We start from the raw sequence: 19,907 nt of genomic DNA, 5'->3' as shown, positions 1-19,907 counted from the left end.
TGCTTCTGTTTTGCTCTATTTTATCTAGTGTTGTTCATTAGAAGGGCAGGATCATATTGACTCTAGATTAGAGCGAATGAGAGCCTGAGGAGAACCCTCAAAGGAGGCCTGGGCTTAGAGTCAAGGCTGTAGGTTTGAATCTTGCCACTTACTGTTACTTTGCAGCCTATTTATCTGTAAAATAGGGTTAGTAATACCTCTCTCATAGGGTTATTGTGAAATACCAAGTGGAAATTTAAAGACGATCTGGTACATAGTAGGTGATCAGTTAACTTTTTCCTTGGAGAAGAACCTGCCAGAATGTCATTACATACTTGCAAAACTAGCTAGAGCATGTCTCCTTCAGCTCTAAGGCAACCTCCCACACATTCTGGAATAAGTTTCCACCAAGCTCATATTTCCTTATCCAGGCTAATATATGACAGGTAGAAACAAAGTGTAAGTCTGAAATAAAAGTCATGGACATTCCATAGTATAAGGAAAATCTTGAGGCTAGGAAAATGAACCCAAATAATGTATTGCTTTGAACAAAAATATCTGTGATCTTTGTCCTGTGATATGGGACAATAAGGTATTTACCATCCTGGACTACTTGATCTCTTACTGCTAAACAAGTTTTGCAGCTCCTCCTATAGTAGGCTGTGACATAATGGTGGGAAATGAACAGAAGTAAGAGGTAATGTTGAGGTGCTAGAGAAAGGATTTGAGATTGCTCAGCTCCTCTTAGTAATTCTCTTTCTCTGGTATGTGTATTGCCCTTGAACCTTCTGTTCCATGCATGACTCAGTCTCCCTTTCGGTTTTAAGGTCCTGTTACTCCTGCCTCAACATGCTATTTTGTTTGCCATCCTAGCAGGGAGGGTAAACTGGTTCAGTGTCATTTCAGCAAGTCCAAGCCTGTTTCTCAAATGGTACTGGTAATTAATTAATTTCCTGGCATTTTTAGTTGGCTAACTTTAAGAAAGCTGGAATTTTTCATTCTGAAATATCATTCTTGCTTTCCAAATACCACTAATCATGTCTAGAAGAAATTTTGCCATCATTTCCCATTTTCCTGTCTTGGTATTTATTCTGTGACTATCACTTGCATGAGGATCTCAAGATAAAAAGACATGCATGGGGAGCATTGACACTAGAATGGGCCAGTATGGGGGTGTCTTGTTGCTGAAGTCATTAGTTAGAGCTTGGTTACTCTCCATTATGCACATCAGATGAAAAGGGTTGCACTTCTCAGCGCACCACTAGGATTACGGGGCTTGAGGAATAGTGACCATAAAATTACTCAAAAGTATAGTGGAAGGCTCTTGGGCATATATCTGGAGAAAACTATAATTCGAAAAGATACATGCACCCCCATACATGCAATAGTGCAGTAGTTCATAGGAGCGCTATTTACAATAGCCAAGACACAGAAGCCACCTAAATGTCCATGTAAAGATGAATGGATAAAGATGTGATATATACATAACAGGGTACTACTCAGCCATAAAAAAGAATGAAATAATGCCATTTGCAGCAACATGGATAGACCTAGAGATTATCATACTAAGTAAGTCAGAAAGAGAAAGACAAATACCATATGATATCACTTATGTGTGGAGTCTAATGACACAAATGAACTTAATTACAAAACAGAAACAGACTCACAGACATAGAGAACAAACATGATTACCAAAGGGGAAAGGGATCAGGGAGGGATAAATTACTAACATAGCATTGTAAATCAACTATACTTGGATTATTTAAAATTTTAAAAAAAGGGCTTCCCCGGTGGCTCAGTGGTTGAGAGTCCGCCTGCCGATGCAGGAGACACGGGTTTGTGCCCCGGTCTGGGAGGATCCCACATGCCGCGGAGCGGCTGGGCCCGTGAGCCATGGCTGCTGAGCCTGCACGTCCGGACCCTGTGCTCCACAACGGGAGAGGCCACGACAGTGAGAGGCCCGCGTAGTGAAAAAAATAAATTAATTTTTTAAAAAAAGTATAGGAAGGATTGGGATGGTGGGACTAGAAGCCAGAAAATAGAACCTACAAAAATAGTGGCAGTTTTGAATGAATGAATGAATATAAATAAATAAGTGTAAATGAATATAAAAACAACGCAGAAATGTTAAGTGCCGGGAGGACTGAGGCAGTAACAGAAAATAGTTCTAGTTTTTAAGGAGGTTTGTTTGTTTGTTTGTTTAAAAATCTATTTCTTTGGGCTTAATCACCAGGGACACTTAAGTTAAACATTTGGCTGAAGCGCTTGACACCAGAGCAGTTGCTGACAGGATTGGGAGCAGAAGCTGAGTTGATTCGAGAGATTGTGGCCTATCGCTCATTTCACCGTGTCTCACCACAGTTCTCCTGTACTTGAATTTTGGTTTCAATACTTTTTCTCATGTTACGAAAGATGCTAAGAGTGTAGTTATCATTTCTCTTCCAGATTTAACCATGATTTCTGGTTGAAGAAGGGTAGTATTGAACAACATGTAAGGCATTAAGATAGCAAAAGAATCTTGAGTCTCCAGCATTATCCTAAGTTTATCTCTTTCCTGTCGTCTTAGTCCCTTATAATAATACACCACACAGTGACTTCTCTGGGGTTACGTATCTTCCACCTTCGTGACATTGGGAAGCAGGAGTGATCGGGCTCACTCACCAAGGCTGCCTCCTTATAGTCAGTATTGATTCGGAAATAGAGAAATGTAATGCTTTTATTGAGGCATGTTAAATTCACAGAGCAAATGGCAGAATTACAATAAAACTAGAAGACCTTCTTTACTTTCCTTACATTTTTAGGATGGAGGGAGACTAGAAGAAAGCCTCTGTTGAATCAAGTCCTAGAGTCTAAATCAAGGTTCTTAGTGATGTTTCAGACCTTATAATAGCTGGGGAAATCCAGATGTAGGCTCTTAAGGAGATAGCTCTTATTACCTTCTTTTATGTTGAATCACTGTTAATGGTTCCCTCCCTGACTTTTAACCATTACAAGGAGAGAGAGCTTTCTTCTGACACTGAATGCTAGGCTATAGGCTGTGCTCCCTTAATTTTTCTGAGCCGAAGAGAGGGCCACAGAAGGGTGAGCATATTAGGATGTGCTTTCTTTTCCACTGTTTTTAGCTTAGCCTCATGTTCAGTTACCAAAAACTATTATGAAGACTGACAAAAAAGAATGAAGCTGGCATCAGCTGGTTTCTTGATGACAATCTTAGATAAAGGAAGCCTTTTGAAAAAACAGGGTCAAATGAATATTGGGTTATTCGTGCCACCTAGGCATCTCATTGCTTGCCTGAGGACCAAGACCTGCTTCCTCCTCCTCCCTTTCTTCATGCCTTAACCCTTTCCTCTCTCCTCTCCCTCCTCCTCCCACAGGAGGAAACCTTGAGCAGCCTGTTCAACTAGAAAATCGCTTATTGAGACTCACTTTCTGGACTGGGCTTTATAAACAAAATCTGCTCTTGGGAAAGAATGAGGAAACCAGGGTACCTAAGTTAGCTCAGTTCATAGAGTTAAAATGATCAACCTTAGGTGAATATGCTTGCTTTTTTACTTTGAGGGTTCTGGCTTTCTTTTATTTATGTCAAGGACTTTAACCAGGTTTTGTTGTTTTTTGATTTTTTGGCCATGGGATTTTAGTTCCCCGACCAGGGATTGAACTCGTGCCCCTTACAGTGGAAGCCCAGAGTCTTTTTTTTTTTTTTTTTTTTTTTAATTTTATTTATTTATTTATGGCTGCATTGGGTCTTTGTTGCTGTGTGCGGGCTTTCTCTAGTTGTGGCGAGCAGAAGCTACTCTTTGTTACAGTGTGCGGCCTTCTCATTGTGGTGGCTTCTCTTGTTGTGGCGCGCAGGCTCAGTAGTTGTGGTGCACGGGCTTAGTTGCTCCGCAGCATGTGGAATCTTCCCGGACCAGGGCTCGAACCCACATCCCCTGCATTGGCAGGCGGATTCTTAACCACTGCGCCACCAGAGAAGTCCAAAGCGCAGAGTCTTAACCACTGGACCGCCAGGGAATAGCCAAGTTTTCTTGTTGTAGCAGCCTACATTTGTCAAATACTATTTTATTCACTGTTCTATTATCCTAAGCACTTTACATATAGGAATTGATTTAATCTTCAGAACACCATGGGGTAGATAATGGATGAGGAAACTGAGGCAGATTGGTAACTTGCTCAAGGACACAGTATAACCAAGATTCAGACCTAAGCAGTTTTTCTCCAACACCCACTCTTTAACAACCACACAGCTTATAATTATTCTCATGTACAATAGTTAATATTTACTCTTGAGTTACAGAAAGATTGAAAGCGGGGTCAAAGAGATGATGGAGAGAGCAGAGCTGGGACAGTTCTCGGTATACCTCAAGGTTGTGGTTGCTTTTCAACATATTATATCTTTCTCATGAGTCAGGGACCAACCTACCTTTTCTTTTCTAGTGCTGAGGAATGTAAACAAGTTTGCTGGGCCTTGCGAGACTTCACCAGGTTGTTTCGATAGCTCATACTCCTGCACTGTGCCTGTCACCCAGGTGAGTGGTATATAGTTCCCAGCTTTTCCCCTGGCTGTTGGAAGTACCTGGGGATAGGCGTAGGTTTTTAATGCCCATCATGGGACTAGTACTATAGCTAGAGTCAGGGAAGGACTTAACAGTTTAACGCTGCTGCACAGCTGAGAAAGGCACAGGCCTGATTTTCTTGGGTCAAGGCAGCCAAATAATTGTCAGCTTCTTTTGGATGCCAGTTTTACCCCCATAAGAAAGTTATTGTTGCAGAATATCTCAAAAAGATAATTCCTCCCCTCTTCTCTTTACAGATATTTCTAGCATGGTAAGTATGTGTGGTAACAAATGAATATTTTTCAACCTGGCAACTTTGGTGAAAACAGTGCTGACGTAAAGTAGACCGTGATACATGGCACTGCCTTCCTAAAACTGATCTTTCAGATTTGATAAATAAAGATGCTTGTTCTTATCATTTTTTACAATTTTAACGCTGAAATGCTAGGTTTTTGACCAAGGCAGGAGGTAAAGGAAAAGAGCTAGCCTCTGTGTCTAGCCCCTGATCATCAGTTTTCTCCATTTGCTTCTGATTCTGAAGTAAAGCAAGAAGCTTAGCTGAGGAAGGAAAGGACTGGGTGGTGGGATCTGGGTGCCAGTTTCTTGACTGAAAGAAGAAAGGCATCTCTCCTGTAAGCCCACCCTTTGATGTCTTAAGCAGAATTTATTCTCCCTGGAGGCAATTCTTGATGAATGTGCAGCCCTCTCACTGGTGGTTTTGTGATTAAATGAATTTGCGGGTGAAGATGCTGTTGAGCAATGCCTCACCATACCAGAAATTATTTCTAAACTTTGGTTCTTTGATGAGTAGTGATATCATTTGGGATCCTCAGGTTTTGCAGTGTCTGTAATAGTAGAGTCTAAATCAGTGGCTCTTAAACCTTTTCTTAGTAGGCAAAGCCTTCTTTCAAAATAAAATCTTGCATGAAACCCCAATACTTTAAAAGACTTAAATGGAGGTTTTCTGGTTGGCTTTGGAGTGGGCAGCCTGGACCTGCTGGCTTACTCTTTACCCCCACATATTATCACTGAGGACACTCAGAATTGGAAAAGCACCACAGACGGTATTTCATTAAAACAGTAGCTCCTTTAAAATCACAAGTGAAAAAATCCAACTTCTTTTTTCTTTAAACTGAGTTCTTACAGCAGAGGCCAGAATGAGGTGCCTGAGCAAGTATAGAAACTTCTGTCTTGAGGTTGACTTTCTGAAGTATTTGCTGTCTCCTGGACCACAGTTATTGACTATCTTCTCTCTTTTGTCAGGAATGTCTTTTTTAATTAGAAGACAGGAAGAAAACAAAAACCAGACTGTGTCCCACAATCAGAAACCTCCATTGTGGCAGAGGGGCCTTCACCGCCACCAGGGCCTCCCGCCAGACAGGGAGAGACTCCAGCCTTCCAAGGCCATCCCGAGGAGTTCCTGTTTGGGGGTGTGAGGGAAAATCAGCACGGTTTAAAAAAGATGGCTGCGGCCTGTGCAGCGTGGTGGGAGGTGAGCTGGTTTCCTGGTGAACTTGTTTCTAAAAGGAAAAATAATTTTAAAGAAATAAAAAAGAAAAAAAAAAAAGGAAAACTAAACTGAAATCAGAACTGAAACATTCTCCTGGTAGCAAATGACATGCACACATACGTACACGTACCTACACACACACGCACACACACACATGCTAACATGCATGTGTGCACACAGAAAAATAAAAGTACAAAACCTTCTGTGAAACAAAAACGTTTACTTAGGGAAGTGGGAATTCAAATGAATTAAATAACTGCAATTGGAAGGAAAGGGTCAGGATCATCTCTTAAGGTTTTCTGCTGTTTTGTCCTTTCCTTCTCTCCCACCCTCTCTTCTTTCCCTTTTCCCCTCCCCCTCCTCTTTTAATGAAAGTTAGTAGAAATTTTTCCTACTGTCCCAACTGTTTTCTTCTCACCTTTAGAATTCTTCAGACAAGGAGAAATAAGCAAGGAGCCTGTTTTGTTTTATATCATGGTCATATCAATGATACTAGGACCTGCCAGGGCCAAAATTCATGTATATCCCCATCCTGACCCTATTCAGTCTCTTAAGTCCACTTCCCACCTACATTGGGTTGTTGTCATCTTTGGAGAGAAGAGCCAAAATTAGGGTGAGTGGGATATAAATATATATTCTAAGTTGTAGTTTTTTTAAGATTTTTTTTCAATTAATTTTTCACCCATAGACATGAGAGAGGAAAACAGAGGGTGGGAGAATGGAAACAAGTGTTTACAGGGCTAACTGTAGTTTACTAAAAAATGCAGAAATTATTTGACTTCATGGGGAGTGAGGCAGAATAGGGAGGCCCAAAGCAAGTCCTAATATTTTAAAGGAGTTGCAGCCCTGCACAGGCATTAGATATTAGGGCACTGTTCTGTCTGGTGTTGTAGCCATCACAAGAACAAATCAACAGCAACCAAAAAAAAAACCAATAAATTTTAAAAATTTAATCAGTGTTTGTTTTTACTTCATTTCACTGCCTCATAGATCTGAAATGGTATGGCTAAACCTCCTGAGTGAATAGTCTTAGTTGTTCTCTAATAGGCATCTGAGTACAGAGTTTGAAATTCAGGCCCCTGCCATTACTGCCCCAGACCCTTCATATTTCAGGGGAGTGGCTCTTTCTGCATCTTTTATTCTTCTGGTTTACGCTAAAACTCCTCCTGCTACATTCTGTCCTTTCATATGGCCTCAGTGGGAAGGAGGTTGGGTGACTTGGCATATTAAACAAAATGTAGCATATTCTTTTTACAGTGGGCACCCAAGTAGATTGTTTCCTAACCTACTGAGTACTTATTTGATCTTAAAAAAAACAACCCCGTAATGAAGTATCATTGACATGCAATAAGCTGTACATGTTTAAGGTTTACATGTTTAAGGTATACAGTTGATAAGCTTTGACATAGGATACACCTGTGTATGTATGTATGTAAAAAATTATTTTTTTAATTAATTTTATTTATTTATTTTTGGCTGTGTTGGGTAATAGCCTTCCCTGGTGGTGCAGTGGTTAAGAATCCGCCTGCCAATACAGGGGACACGGGTTCGAGCCCTGGTCCGGGAAGATCCCACATGCCGCGGAGCAAGTAAGCCCGTGTGCCACAACTACTGAGCCTGCGCTATAGAGCCCGCGAGCCACAACTACTGAGCCCGTGTGCCACAAGTACTGAAGCCCACGCGCCTAGAGCCCATGCTCCACAACAAGAGAAAAGATAGTGAACATACCCTTTACTCCCAAAAGTTTCTTCGTGCCTCTTCCCACCCTTTCCCATGCCCAAGTAGCCACTGATCTGCTTTCCATCACTGTGAATTAGTTCGCGTTTTCTTGAGTTTTATATAAATGAGATCACACAGTATATTTTAGTAATTGGGCTTTGAGCTAATAACCTTGACCACAGAGTTGCATCTAGTATTTGGAATCCATGAAACAAACCTCCCTGCATAACATCAATGGTACTCAGAGTTTGATTCTCTAAAAAGGCAATATTGGAAGGGGAGAAAAAAAACTTGAATATGGAACGGTGTTTGGAGTAAGATTATCAGATTCTGGGGATCAGCACGTTGCCCTCACCATCCTGCTCATTTTCTGGTTAGACAGTAAAACTTTGAAGCCTAGTCCAACCCTAGGTCCTTGCAATGACCAGTTGACTTTTCTCTGTTTAAGGATTTTGGCTTTTATCACCAAAAGCTGTGTCTAGGACTGGAAAACATGTGGAAGGGTTAATATAACTCTCCCCAGCCACTAAAAAGTAGCCTTTGGAATACATATCCTAGTGTATGTCAAGAACATCCTCTCCACAGCTATAGCTTTGAAATCCAGAACTCTTATTAATGGTTCTCACTGCTTACTCTTCAGTGTTAACAGATTGGTTCAGACTAATTCTTACAAGTAGTCTTGTTACTTTTGGGCATAGCAAGGATACCCACCTTAATTTCAATTTAACAGGGAACTGTTTGGGATCAGGTACCCTAATGTAGATATTGTGTTCCTGCTTGACATTGTCTAGTGGGAGTAGAATGAGAGTCTTACCTAAGTAAGCACCTGAACTTACCTAAGTCAGAAAGTTCCCATGGATCTGTTCCCTTATTTCCGTGATTGACTTAGCCAAGAAATTTTAGTCATGATTATGTGAAACACAAATCACCCGTTGGGGCTATTCCCAGCAAGATTGTACTAAACTAAAGTAACTTGTAATTTTTATGTACCTGTTCTATAAAGATCAATAACTGAGAATGTAAGATAAATAAGACAGGAACTTTTGAATGGCATCAAGACCTCATGAATGCGAAGTATGTGTCCATCTTGTGTAGCCTGGGTGCTAAATCGTTTTACAGGGATGAAAGCCAAAATCCAGAAAAGTTAAACATTCAAGATTATGCAACAAGGTATGCCTGATTTTTGTGAGATGTATTACTAGCAAATGAGAAAGTTGCCTGTGAGAACATTCCTCTGACAAAAATGGGGAAAAGCTGTCAATATTTCTCTCCTACTCGACAAAGACTGAAAAGTTCTTTAGGTCAGTGAAAAGCTGATTAAGGGGAAGGAGTCTTGAATTAAAAGGGAATGTTTTGTTGGGTACAAGGATGAACTTGGTGGGGATGAGGGGCCTGCAGGAAGGATGTAAGGTAAACTGCAGGGTGCTAGAGGGGTGTATTCATCCCCAGGGCCATGAGCATCAGTACTCTGTGGATTCCAACTTAAACACTAGCAGAGGCCACTACCAACCGGAACTTTAGCGTAGCTAGGGAGCAGTGCATAGCAACGCGTTGTCCTGCCTTTAAGCTCTGGAACTTAACAGTATCTGTTATTTTGGGCGGGGAGGGGTAGTGTTCATCCACCACTGGCTACAACACACAGATCTACAAGAAATGATGGCAGGTATGCTGTTTTTTTGTTTCTGCTTTCATTGTTGTTTTATTTTTAAGAAATCAAAATATAAGTAGAAGCCCAAGGAAGATTTTCAGCAGCCACTGAGCTTCCTGCAGTGTTGCAGAAGTCAGTCAGATGTTCCTGCCAAGCTTTGTAATTCATCAACTCGATATGACTGGTGAGAATGACACTTAACCTCAGTGTCTTCCTTACAAAAACCGTGAGAAACACATCAGATAAATCCCAAATGAGGGACATTCTAAAATGTACCCTCAAAGCCATCTAAGTCATCAAAAACAAGGGAAGTCTGAGAAACTGTGAGACCAGTGGTGGCTAGCGAGACATAATGACTAAATGTAATGTGATCATTTGGATGGGATGCTAGAGCAGAAAAAGAGTATGCGATAAAAACTAATGAAATCTGAATAAAGAATGGAATTTAGTTAATAATGATGTATTCATTTTGTTTCATTAGTTGTGACAAATGTTCCATAGTAATGTAAGTTATAATGTAAGATGTTAACAACTGGGGAAACTGGCTGTGGGTTATATAGGCACTCTATTAGCAACTTTCCTGTAAATCTGAGACTATTCTAAATTTGTTTATTTAAAAAAAAATCACTAAAATCTGCCCAGGGCACTTAACCATATAAAGATGCTAAGCCTTGTTCATAATGAGAAATGGTAGAGATACTATTTCTCACCTATCAGGTTGGCAAAAATCCAAAAAGTTGACACTATAGCCTGTTGAGACAGTGGGGAAACAGCCACGCTCAGAGATTTATCAGAATTTTGCCAATATCTTGCAAAGTTAGACACACATTTATCCTTTGGCCCAGAAATCCCATTTCTGTGGAGCCATCCTAAAGATATACAGGCAAAAATATGAAAATACATAAATATGCACAAGCCTATCCACTACAACGTTATGTATAATAACTAAAGATCGGAAACAATTCCAATACCCACAAGTCAAAAGTAGTCGAAACAAAAACCTGTATCCAATTAAGCCTCTAGAATCCAGGGTCCAGATCAAAGTACCAATTTACAGGAAACACAGGAGACAAAATATGTTAACACAACAGATGCAGTCAGGAGCATCTAGGCAAAAACAAAATGCAGAACAAAAAATGCAATTTCTTCCACAATTAAATGGCAAGGGAATAAAATCTCTCTAGTTGTCTTAAATTTTTAAATGCTAGATATTTGATAAGAATTAATTAGGTGCGATATTGTCGTTTTTTTAGGACGTGCTTGTCTTTTAGAGATATATACTGTTTATACCTGAAATAGGTCTAGGATTTGCTTCAAAATAATCTCAGGGTGGGGGTGTGGTTGGGAGTTTAGATGAGAAAGACTACGAATTGATTATTGTTGGAGCTACTACATGGGAATTTCATACCATTCTCCCTACTTTCACAAACGTTTAAAACATTCCCTAATAAAAAGATGAGAGCAGAATTGTTCAGGTCAGAAAATTAACGTCTATGAGCCAGATTCAAACAGTGAGCTACCAATTTGTATGCATTGTCCTAATATGTTTAATAGCATATGAGTATACATGAGGGTGACAGATTGTAATGGTCCCTAGTTGAAATCCAGCCCTTCCTTTTTCACCACTTCTTACGGGAATTGATTTGGACAGGATTTTAGATTCTGCACACATTTAAAAGTCCACGCCCTTGCTTCAGCCGGCTTCCTCCTGGAAAGCAAAGCCAGCCAGCTGAGTGCTCATGAAGGCCCCACTGACTCATCAGCCTGGAAGGCGAGCCCTCCCTGTGTCGGCGGCCCCAGAGCAGGAGGGCAGGTGCTGGGGGAAAGAGGGCCAGCTGGTATGAGACATACGGTCTAGTAGAATAGCATGGGAACAAACGGTACTGGAAAATAATAGCTGAGTCTGTTTTTTAATATTTATTAATCCAAAAATACGTAAAATTCCACTTTCTACCCCAGGTTCTTAGACTCTGAAGGGAGGTAGCTGCCAGCCTTAAGTATCTGGTGTAATACCTAAGTGCTCATCTCTGTCTCTGGAGGAAGAAAGATGAGGAAGTGGGGCTCAAGCTAGGGAACCCCAATATCCAGTCCATGCCCTGCAGAGGACCTGCCAGGGAGACCTGACCCACAGCACTTGGCTCTTTTTGCCAGAAGAAATGGGGGCAACCACAAGTATGGGTCACTCTGGGGCAACTCCCTCTGTACAACTAGGCCCCCTGGAGCCAGGGGGAGTTCTTTCCCTCCTCATTGGTGCCGATGGCTCAGTTCCCCCAGTTCCCCCACCCAGCCCAGGAGAGGCATATCCAGGAAGACAGAGTCCTCAAAGCAAAATTGGCTTCCAGTTTCCGTCAGCTTCTAAGGAGAACCTGGAACTCGGGCCTCTTTTCCCTCTTCTTTGTGACCCAGATCCACTTCCAGAGAACCCAGAGATAGAACCCTGCCGCCCACCAGGTGCCCACTGAGGCCATCGCACCTCCACATCAGTCTGCACAGCCACCCTGGAAGCCTGGGCCAGTCACTGCAGCCGCATTACTGCATGCCGACCGGGTGCATGGGCCAGGGCCCCTGGCCAGCACTGAGGCCTGCCACAGGAGGGGCTTGGGCCACAGGCTGCAGCTGCTGCTGGGACTGCCAGATGTGATGGAGCTCCTTGAACTGTTCTACCATGCGGTCTTTGAGGTCTGGGTTTGAGATCTGTAGCCGGATGCTATCAGCCGACCAAGAAAGCTCCCCTGAGAACATCTCCAGCAGCAGCCGAGCTGCTACAGGCACCACCTGGGGGGCAAAGAGGAGAAAGGACAGGGAGAACCTTGGCAGGGCTGTCCAACCCAGCTGTGCATGCAGGGGTCAGGTGGTGGGCTGCATCCACCAGGAAGATGGGGCACCAACTTCTACCTCATAAAAAGGCTGCTTATGTGTGGGCAGCACTGATCCTTGATTAACTCTGACCACTGAGTTTACACCACCCAGAGGGCCCTGCGCCTCTACCCTGGGTGGGGCAAGGGCCTAGCCCCAGGATTCCCCAATATTCAAACCAAAGCAGGGTTGGGGGGTGGGAGGTGGGAGTATACCTGTACAGTGATGAGCAGCTTCTCTCGGGGTTTGCGATCAGGCCACTCCTCCCCAAAGCAGAAGAAGATCTCAAACGGTGGTGGGGTGTTGGTCTGGCCCTTCTGGAACAGGATGAGCTCTGCATTGAGATTGAGACCCTTAATCAGAGGCTGGCACCATGCCCCTGGATGAAAGGAGACCAAGAGGAACACGACATGGGGCCCTCACCATTGAGAAAATGCTCCAGGCTGAAGAGCTTGGTCTTGACCTCCCGCTGGATGGGGTTGGGGTGCGAGCCATGGGCTGAGGCGCAGGGCCCGCTCCAGAACACCTTGCACTGGCACAGGCGGATGGCATACAGATCCTGGCCTTGTAGCTGGAGGATGAGCCCGCGGTCCAGGACATCCAGCAGCTGGTTGGTATAAAAGCGCTGCTTGTCGCTGGGGATGTCCTCGGGGCTGGGGAAGCGCACTTGTTCTAGGCTCACAGGGCCAAAGAGCTCCACCTGCTCCTGGGTGGCCTCCAGCTGGCTGTAGAAGAGCCGGCAGCCATGGGGGTTGCTGATGGTGAGGGCCCGGGGTGGCCTCCCCCGGTACTGGAACTTGATCTCCAGGTCGGTCACTGTAGGGCAGAGGGGCAGCCCCACCCCACCCGTGAGCCCCACGCCTCCCCATTCCGCAGCCCACTGACTTTCTCTGCCCTCTCTGCCCCATGGCCAGGCCATCTTCAGCTCTCCCACTTCCTTCCTCCACCCAAGCAGGGACTGGCGTGGGCTTTTTTGTTCTCCTCGTCATCCTCCACGTTCCCAGTGCTGCTTTTCCCGGCCCAGCACCCCCCGGGGTCCTTACGAGGCAGCATGTGAGGGCTGATCAGCAGGTCGGGCAGGAGTTGTTCGCCTGTGGGGGGCAGGCTGGCAGCCAGGGTCCCAGGCTGTGGGCTTGGCAGGACCTCAGAAAGCAGCTCCCCATAGTCAGCAGGGTTGCCAGGGGCAGGGCCCAGGAGGCTGGGGTCTGGAGCAGGGGGACCCAGCACCACAGGCGGCTGGAGAGTGGGTGGCCACTTGACATCCTCTTTGGATAAAGAATAGGGTGCCATGGGGGGACCGGGCTGCACTGCTTCTACGGAAGGTGGCGGCGGACAAAGCTTCAATGCCACTTCCAGGAGCTGCCTCCCGGGCCCACCTACTCCCAGCCCTGGGCCACCCCCCAGCCTCCCTTCAGCCCCCTCCCAGGTACCTGTGGTACCTGCAGCTCCTCCTTATACTAAACCCCCAACCACACCGCCTCCCAGCCCCACCTGTGAGGCTCAGGCTTGGTAACATCCTCTGGAGCTGAAAGGAAGACACAGGCAAAGGAGGAGGGAGGAGGTCAGAGAAAGAGAAGGGAGGACAGGTTATTAAATTGATCTGATGCTAAAGAATGAGACCCACAAGGCAATTCCCTGGTCTTCCGCTTAGGCGAGGCCAGAACCTGCCTCCAGGCCCAGCTCGGCCATCCCAGGCACGTCAGTAGGCTCTCAGCGCCCCAGTTTCCGCCTTCTGCAGGTGGTAATACCTACTAAGCCCCAACTGCTGAGGGCAAGACCATGTGTGAGCATACTTTATACCAACAAAGTCCCAGGGAGGTTCAAGGTGGTGACTTTGTTCCTGTCTCCAGAATCCCGAGAGAAGAAACTCAGAGAAGAGCTGCAGAAACAGCAGCAGGGCTCCAGAGGAATGGAACTGCTCCATCCTACAGCAGAGTAGGAGAGCAGAAATGCCCTAGCAAGGCCCACAGCATCAGCGCAGGCAGACGCTGCGAAGAGCGGCCCCGGAGCTCACCTCTTCCTCTTCCTCCTCCTCCTCCTCTCCTGTACCGGGAGTGTAATCCTCACTGGGCTGTGACTCTGCAGAGTGAGGGAGAGAAAAGAAGGAGTTCAGTGGGGGAGGAGGAGGAAGGCCACCAGGGCTCCATGTGGCAGCTCCTGCTGTGGCTTCTCCCCCTGCCCAGAGCTGCCCGAACAGAGTGAGTGAAGGGCCGCACAGCCATCAGCAATCACTAGGGATGCCCCTGACCCCACGGCACTCTGCTCCCTGGACCACCCGACCTACATTCACTGGAGCCAAGAACCAAGAACAAGGATGGGTTGAGGAAGACAAACCTGGGGGCCTGGTCCGTGCCAAGCCATTCCTGGCCTCACAAATGATCCACTCCTGGGAGCCCTGGATGTTATGACCTAGCAGCATGCCCCCGACCACTGCTCGTTGGAGGGCCCCCTGGCCCTTCCTGCATAGCCTCCCCGGTGTCCCACACAGGGCCAGACAGGATACCTGCAGGAGTGGGGCCATTGGAGCAGACCTCATAGATCTTGTAGGGCTGAGGCGGCATGTCCCGGGGCCCATCATAGATGAGGCGAAAGTCACGGCTCTTGTTAAGGGCACAGCGCAGGTTGGCCTTCCACTTGGCCGGATCGGCCTCGTCCACCCCCTCGGTGTACTTTCCTGTCTCCTTGGCCCAGGCCTAGGTCAGGAAGAGCAGACAGGCGACCACAGAGAACCTCACCCCTCACAAAAGCCCCTCCTGGCCAGTGGGAGTCGCTGCTGTGCGGTGAAACCTTCAGCGACACACTGGTGGAGCCCAAGTGTCCGTTTGCAAGGTGGGAGACAGGAGGCCAGTCCCTTGGGGCTCCAACAAGCGAAAGGAAATCTAGGTGCTTTGAAGGGCATTGTACTCACTGGTCCTAAGGTGGCAAATAGGTACAGTCTCTGAGGAGGATGGGGTAACATGGTGGATAAGAGCATGGGATCTGGAGCAGAACTGAATCCGGAATCTGCCACCGCCCGCTGTGTGCCAGGGCGGGTCACTTTGCCTCTCTTTGCTTTGATCTCCCCAACACAGTGCCTACCTCGCAGTGTGGCGGTGAAGACTCAGGACTAATGCACATAAACTCTCTGAACTGTGTCTGCACTTGGGATGGACTCCGTACACTTCAGCTGTTGGTATTATTATAAATATCATAATTATTATTATTTTTTGGCCTCGCTGCACGGCTTGCGGGATCTCAGTTCCCTGACCAGGGATTGAACCCGGGCGGTGGCAGTGAAAGTACCAAATCCTAACCACTATAGACCACCAGGGAACTCCTGGTGTTATTATTTTGGAGGGCAGTTTGGTTGATATCAAGATTACAAATGTTTCTGCCCTTTAACCCAGCAATTTGGCTTCTGGGAATTTATCCTACGGACGCAGAAGCATCCACACAAAAGTTTGCACGTACGAGGTTATTCACTGCAGCCGTTTACAAGAGAAAAAGACCCCACATAATCTACATGTCCATTAATGGGAGCTGGTTAAATTATGGCTAACCCGTAGAATGGAATACTGGGCAGCAAGAAAAACAAAAACAGGGAAGTTTTGATACACTAACATGTTGTAATCTTCAAGAAATGAGGTACAGAAGAGTATGTAAACATCTACCATTTTTGTCAAAAGTTGGGGAAAGCATAGGTATACATTTGCGTGTATATGCACAAAAATCTCTCAGGAAGGATAAACAAGAAACTGATAATACTAATTGCCCCAAAGGAGGGGGTTGGGTGCCTGGGGGACAGTCTCCCATAAGGGAGACTTTTTGCTGTTAACCATTTTGCACTTCTTAAATGTTGAATTGTATGACCATGTTACCTATTCAAAAATAAGAAATGGATTTGAAAGGAACCTTGAAAAGGTAAATACCAAATGCAAAGACTAAGAAATACATAGCCAAAGCTTTAAAACAAAGCATTCCCTTTGACCCAGAAATGTTTAATGGGGAACTAACCCCAAAGAAAATCATTTAAGATGTGCCATGGGTAAGAGTTTAGAGGGTGTCCATGGCAACGTGGTCTTCAACACAAGAGACCCTGAAAGCCACCTGAGGTGTCCAGAAACTGGGACTGGGTGACTAAAGTGTGCTAACCCCTCCAATGGAACATTCAGTGGTCACTAAAGGTGCTGTGGCATTTGTTGGAGAGGAAAGCTAGTCCTGATGTTGGGTGAAAAATACAGGTTATAAAATAGAATCTATGGTTTGATTCCATGTTTGCACTTCATATACACACACATGCAGAAAACTGGAAATGTAAGCAAAAAATATTCACAGTAGTTACCTCCTAGTATTAAGATTAAGGGGGAATTCTGTGGTGTTCTTTTAGCGTCTGTGTACACCAAACGTGCACCCTGGACAGGCACTCACGTGTGATGAAAATGACACAAGAACAAGGAGGAAGAGAAAGAGTTACAGGAAGGTCTCCTGGGGGGTCCCTCAGTCCTCACCTTGCTCTGGGGATCAGGTTAGAAAGATGTGCACTGTGATGATGCCTGCGGCCCCTTAGCCCAGGACTGGGGTCACCTGCAGCAAGGCAGCTAGGAGAGTGGCCAGTCTGAGATGTAGAGGGAGTTCTCTTCTAGGGAGGGGGGCCTCAGAGGTCCAGGCGGTACGCCTGTCCAGGGCTTACCTTGAAGATGGTGTTATCTCCATCCTGGCTGGGGCCGTGCCGCGTGGCATGGCGCCAGGGGATATAGAAGCATTTCTTTTCCCCATTGACCCACTGAAGCCCCGGGTACTGGCAGCTGTTCACCTGGGCCACCAGCCAGGGCTTCAGCCGTACGCGGCGGGGCGGAGGAAGGGCAGCGGGGGCAGGCTGGTTCATGGCAAAGGCGTCTGCCGGAGAGAGCAGAGGGGGAGCACATCAGCGCGTCAGCTGGCCGTTCCCTGCAGCAGGGGACGTGTGGGCGCTCGGGGGGCCGAGGCACGGGCCGGGCCTTTAGGGCTTTCCCTTCCTCCAGCACGGGCGGCCGGAGTCACTGCCGTCCATCCAGGTGCTCAAGTCAGTTCTCCTCTCCAGCCACCAGCTTTCCTGTCACAGGGTCCCTGCATGTGGGCTTTGTGTTTGGGGGGAAGGAAGGAGGGGGTGTACAGCTCTAGTGGATGCTGTGGGTGCCCCACCGTGACGCCCCGTGCCAGGCAGGGCGTCAATTCCCCCGCTGCTGTGAGGCCGGCACAGCGCAGAGCCACCCTCGCTGCCTCACTCCCAGGCTGGGCCCACCCCTCCACTCTGGGGGGACAGCCCACAGCCAGTGGGTGACTGACACACGGGGATGGAAGGCTGGTCCCCTGGCTTCAGGTGGAGCAAATGTGTGCCCCAGGCTCCTCAAGGGCTCGGGCTGAAGCCAGTCTCCAGCTGAGGCCACATCCTTGCTTAGATTTCTTCCTGCCCCACCCCTGCTCCCTCCCTCTCCTCCAGAGAACCCCTCACCAAACCACCTTCTAGGAAACCCGGCTAAGACAAAGGTAGAACCTGTGAGCCAGGGTCAGAGACAGAAAGGACCAAGCCATCATAGACCCCCGTTCTGAGACTCAGAGGGGACTCTGTCTCTGGTCAAGGAAGGAACAAAGAGCTGAGCCACGATGAGAAATCAGGCTGCCTCCCGCCCGGGGCTCCAGTTTCTGAGCACATGTGAGTTAGATGGGTGTGCAAGCGTGTGTGTAAGAGGGCACACACTGCCCCGGCACCATGCTCCTCTCCCACTTCCTTGGTACCACTGTCCCTCGCAGAAGATGCTCCACAAGTAATGGAGAGGGAGTGGTGGCGATGAGGAGGGGGTGGGCCAGGGTCTTTTCCAGAGGTCGTGCTTCCTGGAACAGAGGTGCCCACACTTGGCCTCTGGGGTGGGCACCCCAGCACTCACATGCCCCTCTCCAGAGTGCCATGGGCGGTCCTGAACTCTTCACCATTGAGATGAGTGGTTTGGGGCTCTTACTCAGCCTCGCACTGCCTCTTCCCCATCTCGTTCACCTTCCAGGTGGGGGGGGGTGCAAAACCTCTTCAAGGCCAGGAGTGCCTCCTGCTCTTCTTCCTCACCACTCGCCCCCCTCCCAGACACCCGGCCATTCAGTGGACCAAAATAGGACTTAAGAAATACCAACCAGATGTTGGAAGCATCTGTCCTCCAGCCGTTTATTCCCCCCATCCCCACCCCACAACCAGCCCTGCTCTCCCCAGGATCCTCCTCTGACTCAAGGGTGAGACCAGACCCAAGAGGAAGGCTGCAGGGGCTGTGATGCAGGTGAGGGTCTCAGGGAGGCAGGCCTGTCAGGGAAGAAATGACTGAAGGAAATGGGATATCTGGGTAGGTGAAGTGAACACTCAGTGGGGTGGGAATGAGAGGTACCACCATGTGACAAAGAGACTAGGGTTGAAGTCAACACCCGGACAGCCTCTACTGAGACAGACTAGACCCAGGCTGAAGAACTTCCTAACAGCTAAAGCCACCCAACCACAGGCCGGACTGCTGCTGGGAGCAATGGCTTCTGGGAGTACACAAGCCCTGGCGGGCTTCCTGGCCTGCACTGGGACACACACACACACACACACACACACACACACACACACACACACACACACCATCCTCCCAGGCCTGCCCCAGTACCTTGTTGGGTTGTGGCAGGTAAGTGCCACCTCGACGTCGCTTAGGTGTCTCATGTGCGGCCTCTCCTCAGAGCAGTGCCCAGCGCTGGGCCGGGACAGGGAAGGCAGGAGAGCGTCCAGCCCTGCCCCCAGGCTTCAGAAGATGGGTGGCTCGGTTCCCTTTTCTGCACTAGCCTCCACCCAGCCCCAAGGGAAATGAAAGTGGCCAGACCGGACAACTCGGAAACCTGACTCACTGTGAGCTGGGGGAGGGAAGGGATGTGGAGAGAATCACATTTGGGTCCCCCAGACCAAATTCTCAATCTCTCACCTTGTGGCCCATCCCCCAACCCTCAAGCCCACTGGCAGTCATTGTACATTGTGTGGTTCACAGCACTGGAGAGCCTCACCCAATATGTATTTGTAGCATCCCCACCCTCCCTAGGACCCTCTAGGACCCTCTAGGCCTGGGTCCTAGAATAGAAGGGTGGCAGTCACCAGTAGCAGGCCATTCTGGCTAAGAGAAGGTGGACAGAGGAAAGCTCTGTTGACACAGAGGACAAGGCAAGCTTTCCTGATGACCCACACACATGGTCAGCCCGCAGCTGTGCCATAGGTGGTGGTGCAGCTGGGAGGCCAGAAAGGTCGAGTCCTCTGCCCAGGGCAAGGAGGAAATCAGGGAGAGGAACACTGCCTGGCCTGGAACAACACTGCTTTTCAACACAAAGATGTTGAAATTATAACACTGACCTCTTGACAGTAAGGTGCAACCCCTTCAAGCAGTACAGGGAGGGGCTGTGGAGAGAGCCTCCCATGACAAGCCTGACCAGGGCCAAGAGAGGGTCTGTCCAGCATGCCACAGAAGGGTCTTCAGCCACAGGGGGTTTGCCTGCCTCCAGGTGCAAGCCAGGACCAGGCTCAGCATCAGCTCCCCAAGGTGGCTTCCTCCCACAGGGAGACAGGCTTAGATCTGATTCAGACTATCCCAATGCCAGGAGTTCCGAATTTCAGTGCCTT

At 47.4% G+C, this 19,907-nt stretch overlaps 2 protein-coding genes across 12 annotated transcripts in view; one reads left to right on the top strand and one right to left on the bottom strand.

Moving 5' to 3' along the window:
• TNPO3 (transportin 3) overlaps positions 1 to 6,090 on the top strand; it is an 80,982-nt gene extending 74,892 nt beyond the window's left edge. For 6 of the 9 annotated variants that reach the window (XM_065883381.1, XM_065883382.1, XM_065883379.1 and 3 more), the window contains one exon: positions 4,417 to 4,477. In XM_065883381.1, the coding sequence (XP_065739453.1) occupies positions 4,417 to 4,477 (61 nt within the window). Of the gene's footprint in view, positions 1 to 4,416; positions 4,509 to 5,798 lie in introns of those variants that run through there. The other 3 variants (XM_065883384.1, XM_065883378.1, XM_065883376.1) reach the window with 2 other exon arrangements.
• Positions 6,091 to 11,941: 5,851 nt separating this feature from the next.
• On the bottom strand, positions 11,942 to 17,132 carry IRF5 (interferon regulatory factor 5). 3 transcript variants are annotated; one of them, XM_065883490.1, is made up of 8 exons: positions 16,938 to 17,132; positions 14,772 to 14,961; positions 14,283 to 14,347; positions 13,760 to 13,793; positions 13,312 to 13,581; positions 12,692 to 13,084; positions 12,484 to 12,602; positions 11,942 to 12,187 (listed from the first exon to the last, which is right to left on the bottom strand). In XM_065883490.1, the coding sequence occupies exons 1-8, from the start codon at positions 17,130 to 17,132 to the stop codon at positions 11,942 to 11,944; spliced, it is 1,512 nt and encodes a 503-aa protein (XP_065739562.1). The 3 variants fall into 3 exon arrangements, with proteins under 3 accessions (XP_065739562.1, XP_065739563.1, XP_065739564.1); XM_065883491.1 differs by having other exon boundaries at positions 13,312 to 13,533; XM_065883492.1 differs by lacking the exon at positions 13,312 to 13,581.
• Positions 17,133 to 19,907: the final 2,775 nt, after the last annotated feature.

Source organism: Phocoena phocoena, chromosome 9, assembly GCF_963924675.1.
Source record: "Phocoena phocoena chromosome 9, mPhoPho1.1, whole genome shotgun sequence".
NCBI classification, from domain to species: Eukaryota; Metazoa; Chordata; class Mammalia; order Artiodactyla; family Phocoenidae; genus Phocoena; species Phocoena phocoena.
The sequence above is the reverse complement of the archived record's forward strand: the minus strand, read 5'-3'. Positions and strand labels throughout refer to the sequence as shown.